At 46.9% G+C, this 12,237-nt stretch overlaps 1 protein-coding gene across 1 annotated transcript in view; it reads right to left on the bottom strand.

The window, feature by feature from the left end:
• Positions 1–1,309: 1,309 nt before the first annotated feature.
• Positions 1,310–12,237, bottom strand: part of Cdc45 (cell division cycle 45) — a 29,067-nt gene continuing 18,139 nt past the window's right edge. The window contains exons 14-19 of the mRNA XM_028770482.1: positions 7,380–7,518; positions 7,219–7,302; positions 5,517–5,635; positions 5,260–5,336; positions 2,732–2,798; positions 1,310–1,434 (exon numbers count right to left, since the gene is read on the bottom strand). Of these exons, the coding sequence (XP_028626315.1) occupies positions 2,734–2,798; positions 5,260–5,336; positions 5,517–5,635; positions 7,219–7,302; positions 7,380–7,518 (484 nt within the window). The 3' untranslated portion in view covers positions 1,310–1,434; positions 2,732–2,733. The remainder of the gene's footprint in view (positions 1,435–2,731; positions 2,799–5,259; positions 5,337–5,516; positions 5,636–7,218; positions 7,303–7,379; positions 7,519–12,237) is intronic.

Raw genomic sequence — 12,237 nt, forward strand, 5'->3', positions numbered from 1 at the left:
TACCCTTCTCACAGAGGCCTTTACCCAGTATAGAGTATGGGAAGGCAGCTGCTCTAAGGACTTCAAAATGGCCAGGGTGGCTATGTGAAGGCAATTAGCTAGCTGGTGGCACTACAGGTGGTCCAGGAAGGAGGGCCAGTCCCTACCCAGCTCCCACCTATCATACTCCCCGATTTCCTGAAGGGCAGTCTGTGCTTCTTGCCACTGACTTAAAACTATTTATCAGTATTTGGAATAGGGAGATGCCTTAGGCTACATAGTGAGATCCTGTCTCAAAAAACCAAACACTCTACAACAAAACCGGAGGGAAGCCCGGCAGTGGTGGCGAACGCCTTTAATCCCAGCACTTGGGAGGCAGAGGCAGGCGGATTTCTGAGTTCAAGGCCAGCCTGGTCTAGAGTGAGTTCCAGGACAGCCAGGGCTACACAGAGAAACCCTGTCTCGAAAAACAAAAAACAAACAAACAAACAAAAAACCCAAAATAAAACAAAAAACCAAAAACAAACAAACAAACAAACAAAACTGGAGGGAAAAAAAAAAGAGAAACCTTTGTGAACAACTCTTCCTTCTAGGGCTGTGTGCCATCTTGCCTTCCTTAGGAGCTGAGATGCCCACAAGTAGGCATCTCTTTCTACCATGTCTGCTTTCTAGTACCTATGTCCCCAGGCAGTAAATCAGCCCCTCTTCACCATTCAACCTGTCTATACTTACCTGCTCCAGGGACAATGACAGATGGCTCCACCATTCTAAGACACCCTTGCTTCCCTCAAGGTGTTAGAGGCCAGAATTCCACTACAGTCAAAATATTCTGGTGGGGTGTGAGTAATGTTGACAGAGCCTGGGGAATACTGTTTCTGTTCAGACCCTACTCAGCAGTTAGTTCTCCTTGGTCTGAGGCCTTCCCCCTGATTCTTTCTCATTTGCAAAGCACTGTGACCTCTGCGCCTGCAGGGACAAGGCGTCTGAAGAGGTCCTTTATGGCAAGTTGAAGGCCATGGTAGGATGGCCAAGATGGTGATACTACTAGGTAGGCAGTCAGGTCCTTCTTGGCATTGCTGGGCCGTGGCCATCACAGGTGCTGGTTGTGAAGATACTTAGCACTGAAGAGCCCAGCCTCTGCCCATTGCCATCAGGAGGCCAGGAGAGCACATGAGGAGAGCCAGGAAAGAAAGACCTTGTCCTAGGGTTGAACAGAGAAGTCTCTATGCCTCCTATGTAGCACAGAGGATTACGAGACACAGAAACAAGGTTTCTCTGGATCCCAAGAAGGTTCAGAGTACTTCTAAGTACGAATCTAAGATCACAGACACAGGGGATAGAACACCATTTTATTAAAAACCACATAGTCTCACATTTCAAATGTTATCTTACAATTGAATAGCGGCCAGGTGATATAAATAAGGAAAAGGAGGTCACTTCTGGGGAAATTGAATCCTGGAAGAAAAAAAAAAAGTTTCCTACAATTCATCTTTTCTCTCCAGTGTGTCAAACTAGAGTAGGCTTTCCCATGGCGTGATGGGATGCTGCTTCTCAGCTTCAACAGGAGGGTGAATTTGGAGTAAAGGCTGCCCCAGATCTACAGAGGTGCTCAGTGTCCTCCTACATTCCCTACGAGTCTGAATGTCTACCTGCATGAAAAGTACCCAGACCCTTTTGACCCGGTAGAGCCTAGCTGGCCACCTGTCCTGCCTGGACAGCTTCGTGGCGTGTGTACCAGGGCCTTCCCTTGCCCGGCAGTCTCTTGCTTGCGGGCGGGGGCCGCCCCCAATCATCCCCTTCCCCTCTCAGTCGCACCCCTGCTTGGTAGCCAGACACACACAGCAGTGCTACTGACAGTGCAGGAGAGATTTGTCTCCAGTCAGCCCTGGCATGTGTTGCTCCCCACAAGCTCAGTACACACTTGCCACCTGTGGGTTCCTTTTTGGAGTTAGACTAATTTAAAGTGAAACTTACCTGGCCCAAGTCTGACTACCTGCAAGTCTGACCAAGGATTTCCAAGTCCAGTCTAGACACCTTCCTTAATACGGCCCCTAGTGCTCATGCTATCCTGACTAAATGAAGTTCCTGAGACACACTAGGCCATCCTGTTTCCCCATAGCTTAGGTTTAACACTGACAGGGCAGCCCCAGACTGAAGAGCTCCTTATATCAGAGGCTTGGAAAGGCTGCCTGGCTAAACAGCGGCTGAGATGGTCACACAAGCATAGGAGAAAACTACTCCACTTTCCCATGTAGCCCCTAAAAAAGAAGGATCATGTGGGAGAATAGTGAGGGAGGGGTTCTGGGCCCCAGTGGACTGTCAGTAACACGCAGTAGGCGTCTCAGGATACCTGTGTACTGCTGAGAGCCCATGCAGGGCCAACAGCTTGCTTTCTCATTAAAGACTGAGTCCAGAAAGTCCAGAGTGCCACTTTTGTGGCTGTGGCTGTAAGAGACTGAATGGCCCCTGGGGCTGGCACTAGATAACCTGTATGTCAAACATGAAATCTGAGGTCATTCCGGGAAGGGGGGCTGTGGTGGTGGTGTCAAAGGTGCTTAATGAAATTAATTAATTATTAATTAATTAATCTGTCTCAAAAATGTTCCATTGTGGCCTTACTGGCATTCTTAAGACAGACATTCCTGGGAAAAAATCTCAAGACCTCGCTCTGATGGGAAACACAAATGAACGCCTCAGTTGAGGGACACAAAAGCAGGAGTCAGGCCCAAGGACCTGGCCCGCCCATGCTTACCCTCAGGACAGCAGCGACACAAGTGCATCCAGGAACTTGCTCCGGTCCTCAGCTTTCAGCTCAATTACTGAAGTAATGAAAGGAAAATAACTTGTGAGCAGGGAGGAGTGAGAAACAAGGCATGGTACATGGCCTCCCACTCCTCCCTCAGCCTGACAACCCCATCGCATTCCACACTGCAGGCTCCTGCCAGGCCGGGAACATTCTGCAGTGTTTGATTTCATCTCTTCCCCACTGTACTCCCTATTTAGATCTGTTGGCTACACTGGAGGGGCCAGAGCCTTGTCCTGCAAGGACTACCATGGTATGCAGGGGTGAACAATGTCAGTCAGTAGAGGGAACACAAAGCATGTGACAACCCCGATACTGCCTGTCCCTGGTGTTGCAGGCCACATCAGCCCCGCTCTGCAGTGTACTTCAGCTTCAGTGTCCTCTTCTGGAGAGGACACAACACAAACGTCTTGTGTTTTGAAGGGCAGACAGGTTCAGAGAGGTACCATAAAGCAAAGCTAGACACCAAAGAGGGCTTGCTTGCTGGAAGTGAGGTGCTCCATACAGCTGGTCAGCTCCCCAGATACAAAGCCTTGTCCACCAGGCTGACATTGATCACACCTACTTCCACACTCGCTACCTCTGGCTCTCAACCATCAGAGGAAGCCAGGTAGCTTCCAGCCAAACCCCTCCCTGTACAACAAAGGTGGGTTGTGGTCAACATACCCACATCACAGGCAGGAAGCAGGAGCTGCTGTTCATGGTGGACCAACCCCACAATGCCATAGATAGCTACATCTGCTTGGCCCAAAGAAGTCTGCCTGAGACAGTACAGGCAACCTGAACACAGACAAGTTAGTGTTGGGGAATCAGAGCATGGCAATGTAAGAAATGCCCTTTCTGAGAGATGCAGATAAAATACTAAGGTAGCTGGGCATAGTGGTGCCAGCATTCGGGAAGTAGAGGCAGCCTCGTCTACAGGGTAAGTTCTAGGATAGCCAGAGCTACATTAGAAAGACCTTGTCTCAAAACCCACCTATCCATAACCAACCACAACAACAATAAAACAAAAACAAACAAAAAACTAAAAGCAAACTGAGGTGTAATGGAGTGAGCTGTTCCCCAAGTTCCTTTGTTGAAACCTCAACCTCCAGTATCTCAGAATATGATACCTTGAGTCAGGACCTTCAAACATGTAAAATAAAGTGCTGAGGGTGTGTCCTACCCACAACACTGGTGTCCTTGTAAGAAGAGGTCAGAGCATAGATATACATAGAGGGGTTTCAGAAAGAAAGAAGAAACCATATAGCTAAGGACAGAAGCTGCCAGTCATACTGACAGCTGACTTTAAGCGCCAGGCATAGCATTGAGAGGAATCAGCCTGTGGAAGTCACCAGGCAGTAGTGAGCCACTGACAGTAGTGCATTGTCAAGTCTGTTTTACTGTAAAATGTGTCAGTGAGAGGCTGGAGAGTCGGCTCAGCAGTTAAAAGCACTTGTTTACACTTCTAGAGGGTGGTCCAGGCTCAATTCCTAGCGCCCAAACGGTGGCTCACAACCATATATAATCCCAGTTCCAGGAGATCCAACATGCATGCACATGGTGCACATACATGCATGCAGGCAAAACATTCACACATATAAAGTAAAATAAATAAAGCAAAAACCAGGTATGAATGAGAATAAGGTGGGGCCAGGCGCTGTGGTGCAGCCCTCTCATCCCAGCTCTTGGCAGGCAGAGGCAGTTTCAATCTAGGTGACTTCTAGTCAGCCTCGTCTAAACAGTGAGATCCTATCTCAAAAATGAGACAAGGCAGCCAGAGCTATAGAAATTTCACAAAACAACAAAAAACAACAACCCCCACCCCGCAAAACCTCCAACAACCAAAAACCAAGACAACAAAACCAGCCAACTAAATAAACAAAAGACAGTCTGATACCCAAGCTTATAATTTCTGCACTTGGAAAGCGTAGGCAGGAAAACTATAAGAACCAGGCCAGCTTGGGCTATATAGCAAGACTGTGTATCAAAAAAAAAAAAAATCCGGCCAAGCATGAACCAAGTTGTGTGCTGCTCTATCTGGTGGTCACTGGACTAGGCCTTTTCATTCTGATTCACCTAACACAGCAAATGTGATGAGTTGCAAAAACTGTCTCGCAAGGTAGAGTGCTGTAGAGTGCTTGAGCCCCAGGTAAGGCCCTTCATGTTGCCAGCTTTGGGTTGCCACAGGCTGTGTTGTTTCCTTTTTAATATGAGGGAAACTGGCGTTCCCAGTGAGGCTTGGCCTCTAGAGTCACCACAGCCTGCCCTTCAGGGTGAGAGATGGTTTCAGGACAGAGCAGTAAGGCTGCATGCAGGCCTGTACCTTCCCAGCAAGAGTTCTGAGGATTCTGAGGGCAGCTTTGCTGAGGGCTGTTTTAGAAGGGCAGAAGGACTTATGGCTGGGTACCTCCATCACCAGCTTGCCTTGTTCCAGGGCCAATGGCAGACTGGAAGGTATGAAGGCAGAAGTGTGACCACTGGGCAGAGACACTCACCTGAGAGGTCAAAGTAGTTATGCAGAGTCCGAGAACTGGTGCTTTCTGCTGCCTTCTCAAATGCCCGACCAAAAAAGCTAAAGGTATAGGACAGACATGTTGGAAGACAGACCACAGACAACAGACCCTTCCCAACCTGGCCCCATGAGAGATGCTGAAGGGTAAAAGCCACTTAGGCTCCGCAGACTTGGTGGCCAGTGTGCTGACACAGCAGAGCCTTCAGTCTTGTTGTCCCAGGACAAGTAGAAGCGGCTCACTTCTTTCTATCCGAGCTATCAGTCTCTGGGGGGATGCCCACCACGGTCACTGTGCCCTGCTCTACGCTCAGCGGGGCGGCCATCACCAGGGGCAGCAGCTTGCAGCGACGATTCTTTGTCTATGGAGACAGGGGCACTCTTGGTCACAGCATAGTCATTCTCGGCTTGCAGGGTAGAGCACACTGCTCAGCATCTAGAAACTCTAACAGCATCAGGCCACCCCTAAAGCCTCCAGGGACAGTCACCAGAGGATATGCTAGAATTCCAACCTGATATTTTGGCTCTCAGCGTCCAGTTATGTATAGGCTCGAACCCTCTTAGTACCCTAGCCTTGCAGGGCTCAGCCCTTGCTTTTGTCTGATCACTACCTCCAGGTCTCTAGGAGCACCTCCTAACACCCCTGCCTTGGTCTAATCTCTTTCCTCTCAGTGTATGCCTCTGTGTGAAATTCATTCATGCACTCACGCCTCATGGGGCCCACCTGCACAGTTAGGATGGACGTGCTGAGGTTTCCCTCTCACACTACCATCAAGATGACCAACTAACTGTCCTAGTTTACCTAGGGCTGAGGTGTGAGCAAGCGTGTGAAATGGGACTTGGTGGGTGTTAAGTCAATGTCTGATAACTGACTAGACCTGTGAAGTGGCTGTCTTCTACAGAGAAGGAAAGAGAGGTGCAGAGGTCACAACTGATACATGAGGGTGAGATCTGAATGAAGCCAACATAATTGCAAAGTTCTTGTTTGGCCTCGTCCGTCTTTTGACATTTTAGTCATTCCTAGCAGGTGGCAGGGGACTGGTTCCAGGAGCGCTATGGACACCCAAATCCAAGAATGTCATGTTCCTCATGAAAACACTATCACTTGTATATATAATTTTATACATAATTGCATACCCTCTCCTACAGTGCAATCATCTCTAGAGCACTTATATTACCCAATGCAATGCCTACACATCACTTCACTTGCATAAAGCCAGTGCACAAGACACAAGTTTTGTTTCTTGTAAGTTTCTCAAACAAACTCTTTTTGGTGCTGGGATCAGATATACTGACAGGGCCTCACTCATACTAGTCAAGGTTCCACTACTGAGTTATATACCCAGTCTTCCTGAGATAGCTGTGATCAAAGACTGGCTGTGTCTGAGGAGGCAGAGCCCACGGAGACAGCATTAATTATCTACAGAACATTAACATCATTGTTTTACTGGCTGACTCACAGCCTGAGTAACTGTCAACTTCCTGATTCTCTTCAAAAACCTCATCCTTAAGTCACCACCAACTATCCTTTCTGCATCTCTGCCTAGTAGCTGGGTTAGGGCCTGCCTAAATACCAGCTGAGTTACACTGTGTTCTAAGAAAGGTATTAGGGCCACAAACCTACAGACCACAAATCTTTGTTGGGAACAAGGTATGTATGACTGACTCCATCTTTTCCTGATTTGCCACAGATGAACCTAAGCCCCAGCCCCACAGTGTTCCAGGGTCCCTCCTCCTTATCTGAGTGACATAAAGAGTGAGTGCTAATACTAGGGCTTGTAGGAAACTGGAAGGCTCCTAGAGGTCAGGGAGTTAAAATATGGCCCCCAATCAGTTGGGGAACAGTGTGGGTAAGCCTAGGCCATCTGACACATGCTTAGCACTACACCTGCCCTCTTGTACCCATGCCGTTGGCACCTCATCCCCACTCCATCCGAGTCCTCACCGAGTACACGAAGGACTTGAGCAGATGTCTGCTGAGCAGACTCAAGGACGCTGGCTTGGAGAACAGTGTGACATCTGGAGTGCCCTGAAAGGGGAAAAGAGATGGTCAGAGGAGGCCACTAGAGGGTATGGTTTGGGACGGCACAGGTAAGGAAGCCTAACCTCCATGAGTGAGCAGTAGAGAAAAGGGCCCTGGGAGGTGACTAGGTTGGTACAGAGACAGCTGGCGATGGTCTGCTGGGTGGCCTGGAGGTGCTTCTTGGCGAGCTCTAGACCAAGGTACAGCTTGTCCAGGTTACTCCTGAAACAGGGCAGAAACAGGGCTTATGTGATGCTTGTTGAGTACTCTTCCTAAAGTGCCAAGGTCGAATAGATTGTTTGATTCTTGGTTCAAGAAGGGGTTTAGGGGTAAAAATTTATCTTCTCTCCCCCTGAGTTCCTCTTCACATGAAAGGAAGAAACAACAATTTAAAAAAGTATAAACACAGCGATGGAGTAAGAGAGTCAAATGACTCTAGGATCAAAAGATAGAAGACTTAATCCCAGCACTCGGGAGGCAGAGGCAGGCAGATTTCGGAGTTCGAGGCCAGCCTGGTCTACAGAATGATTTCCAGGACAGCCAGAGCTACACAGAGAAACCCTGTCTGGGGGGTCGGGGGTGGGGTAAGACAGAAGACGCATGGGTATGGTAGTGCACACTTGTAGTCCCAACATTCAGGAAAATTGTGAATTTGAGGTTAGCCTGGGCTACAAAACAATATGGGAATCTAGAGATCGCATAAAGATGGCCCAAGAAGGTACCTGGAGGGCTCCAACAGGGTAACCTAGGGAATGGGTGGGGAAAATATAAACTCCCCACATCCACTCAACAGATAAGAGAATTTGCCTCTCTGAATATTTCAAATGGACACTCTAGAATCTAAAGTAGGGCTGGCCTTCAACTCTGTGCCCAACAAGTTGACACCCAGATACCCAGGGCTCCATCAAGATTCCATAACTTTCTTCCTAAATACAAAACACCAGATTATTTGAGAACCACTTATGGCTTGAAGAAGGGTGAGGGTGGGGGGGGGGGGCAGGTCCCAATAGAAACAGATGGTTAGAGATCAAATGAAACCTAAAATGACTCCATTATGTTCTGAGAGACTTGGGCAACCATTAACATTCCTATAAACAAAAACAGGACACTAGGAAAAAAAGGTCAGAAATCAGAAGTGTTGACAGAAATGAAAACTTTACTTACTCCAGAGGACAAAATCAAGAAAAGCTACCTCAAACTCCATGAAACAAATCCACAGAAAATACAAAGCACAAATATAAAACAGGACATCCTTCTAGGAAGACAGCAATGCAAGATTAAGAAGCAATGACGTAGGGAGGGTTAAAGAAACTGTACAAAAAGCAACTGTGGAGCCAGAGAGCCTGGGGCCATAAACTGAAGTGACTGGTCTGCAAACGCATGACAATGGAGGGAACAAGCTAGAACAGATCTGAAAGTCTGTTAGTGGACAGGGCTAGGCATTTCTAAACAAACAATGATCAAAACCGAGTGTGATGACACACACAGCAGCCTTGGCACTTGGGAAGCTGAGGCAGAAGGATCATAAACTTGACAGCAGTCTGAGAACGTACAGATAAATAAATAAAAATAATAATAAAAAAGAACAACCAAGAATCGACAGGACTCCGACTTTGTATTAGCAGTGTCGGCTGCTAGAGGGCAGGGCACAGTGGGACCTACAGTCCACAGGACACTGCCTTCAACCTCAACTCTAGGAGCGAGACCACAGATCATCTGAGAGTAGAAAAAGGCATCGTGTGACCCAGAAGGAAGGATGCAGGATGCCCACTCTACGTGCTCCTCTTCTCTAAAGGCTATCTGGGAACTGTGCTCTACGAATACACATTTGCGGTGACAGCAGAAAGGGCTGACATGTGGAGCTCAGTCACAGTGCTTGCCACCCAAGTGTGAAGACTTAAATTCCATCCCTAGTACCCATGTAAAAAACCAGGCATAGTGGGGCATGCCTATGACACTAGCATTGAGGAGGCGGAGACAATAGGTCGTGGGGCTTGTGTGGCCAGCCAGCGGGATGAATTCGTGAGCTTAAGGTTCAGTGAGAGATCCTGTCTCAAAAACTAAGGTGTAGAACTTAAATAAAGAAGATATCCGCCGGGCGGTGGTGGCACACACCTTTAATCCCAGCCCTTGGGAGGCAGAGGCAGGCGGAGTTCGAGGCCAGCCTGGTCTACAGAGTGAGTTCCAGGACAGCCAGGGCTACACAGAGAAACCCTGTCTCGAAAAACAAAAAACAAAAAAACAAACAAACAAACAAAAAGATATCCAACACTGACCTCTGGCTCCCCATGTACACAAGCATGTACACACAGAGATGACCTCTGGCCTCTGTAGGTACACACATACATGTCCAGATAGAGATGACCTTTGGCCTCCCACTCTACATACACATGTACAGAGATGACCTCTGGCCCCTCAACCCACACACATACATGTACACATACACACAGACTACTTGTTCAAAGAACTGGGGAGAAAATGGGCAGGAAACAGATCTGAAAAAGGAAGCAACTAAATCACATCTTCAACGGTGCTGGAGAGCTGGCTCACTGCTTAGGACTGCTGTCTATTCTTTCAGGGAACCTGAAAGCTCCCAGCATTCACGTGGTAGCTCATGGCTGTTCATAACTCAGTTCTAGGGAAGCTGACACACTCTTCCACCCTTCACAGGCACCAGGCATACATGTGCTGTACACACAGACCTGCAGGCAAAACACTCATATACAAAAAGTAATTTACAAAAATTTGGAAAACAAAAACAGTCACTAAACCACACAACAACAAAACAGCGCACATAAGAGTATAGAAGCAAACACGTATGTTCTAATTTGCAAGAAAGGAGACACCAGCCTGTTGCATTGCCTGCATCACCATGGGTGCTGGGGGTCAGTGATACGCAGAGCAATCGGAAGCTGGATGCCAAGACAGAGGTGAACATAAGGGGACAGAATCCACATTAAGGAGGAAGAGATCAGATTCCACAGGACTGTCTGTGGACCTCCACAAACTTCTTCCCCATCATGTACATGTGTGCATGCATACACACACACAATAATATCTTTAAATTTTAACAGAATAAGTATAAAGTTTATATGCTGTTAATAAGGCAATACTCAGCCAAGTGAAGTAGTATAGCCTGTAATCCCAGTGCTTGGGAGGCAGAGTCAGGAAGACTAGAAATTCAAGATCATCCTTGGCTAAATATCAAGTTCAAGGCTAGCCTGGGCTCCATCTGCTCCCAAAACAGAGTGAACTACAGATAGAAAACAGAAATGAACCTCTTCAGGGACTGGTAAGCTGTTGATCCCAAGATTAAATTCAAGTTACCTAGAAGAACAGAATAATCCTAAAAAAGAAAATTCGAAGAGTCACATTTCCTACTTAAAAGAGCTAGTAACCTTTGGATGGATAGAAGAGAGCTACAGGGTAAAGTGCATCTTCATGCTTATGACCAACTAGATTCTTAATACAAGTATTAAAATAGTTCAATGGCAGGAGGAAAAAAAACTTAACAAATGTCTCAAGGAGTAGGTGGCCATGTAAAAAAAGAGTTAAGTTAGTTGGAGGTTAGTGGAAGGCTTACTGAGTCCAATCCTGGGACCCACGTGGTGGTAGGAAAGAACTTTCATGTTGTCCTCTGACCTCTGCACACACATAAATAAATACAGGAATAAATTTTATAAAGAGTAAAGTTGTATATTTTCTTGTACTAACAACAAAAATTAATGTCCAAAGAGTCATACACTCAGTGTAAGTGCGAAAACTATGCTTAGCAGAAATAAACAAAGTGAAGTCTGTCATTTGGATTTAGCAATGGTTTCTTAAGTACAACACCCAAAGTACTTCTAAGAAGCAAAAGGAAAATTGGATGATCTGGACATCATCAAAATTCATATCTAACTTACAAGTGGGAGATTTGAATAGACAGTTCTTCAAACAAGCTGCACAAATAGCCAGTCAGCACATGAAAAAACACTATCCATCATTAGCCCCAGTGAGACACAAACCAAAAGCACAAGCTACCACTTCATACATCCACACACAGACCACAGTACTGGTAAAGACATGGAAAAACTGCAGTCTTCAAACACTACTGGTGGGCCCTGGAGCTGCCACCGTGGAAACAGCCTGGCCATTCCCTAGAAGGTTACATCAAGAACACACATAACCCCACAATTCTACTCCAGCACAAGAAGTGAAAACAACTACACAAAAGCTTGTACACGACTAAGGAAGATAGTCAGAAGATAGAAGAACCCATGTCTATCAGCTTACAAGATGGTACATAAAGTGTGGACAATTCATCCAATGGAACGTGATCTATGATAAAGAGAAGTCCTTATATAAGCATAATCCACTACACTAAGTGAGAGAAGCTGCTAACGAGAGCAATCTGCAGAGGCAGTGTTCAGGGCTAGGAGGGCTGAAAGGTGATAGCAAGGGGTACAGAGCTGCTTCTGGGCAACAAAGAAACCTGAAGGCTGCACAGTGCTGACTGTTGGGCACGCTCTTCTTTGGGGGTGCACTATATGTGTGTTTTGTTTTCACTATACTGCCCAAAGTGGCTATCTTTCAACTTCTGAGCTTCCTGACTCTACCTCTTGAGTACTGGGATTACAAGCAGGAGCCATGACTTGTGGCTACATTCTGTCTGTCTGTCTGTCTGTCTGTCTGTCTGTCTGTCTTTTGGTTTTTCAAGACAAGGTTTCTCTGTGTAGCTGTGGCTGCTCTGGAACTCCCTCTGTAGACCAAGTTGGCCTCAAACTCAGAGATCCACCTGCCTCTGGAGTGCTGGGATTAAAGGTGTATGCCACCACTGCCTAGCCAAAAACTGTATCTTAAAGCTAAATATTTATGAGGGAGGAAAGGAGAAAGGGGAGAGAGAGAGAAAGAGAGAGGGAGAGAGAGAGAAAGAGAGAGAGAGAGAGAGAAAGAGAGAGA

Source organism: Grammomys surdaster, unplaced genomic scaffold (genome assembly GCF_004785775.1).
Source record: "Grammomys surdaster isolate TR1022 unplaced genomic scaffold, NIH_TR_1.0 202, whole genome shotgun sequence".
Classification (NCBI taxonomy): domain Eukaryota; kingdom Metazoa; phylum Chordata; class Mammalia; order Rodentia; family Muridae; genus Grammomys; species Grammomys surdaster.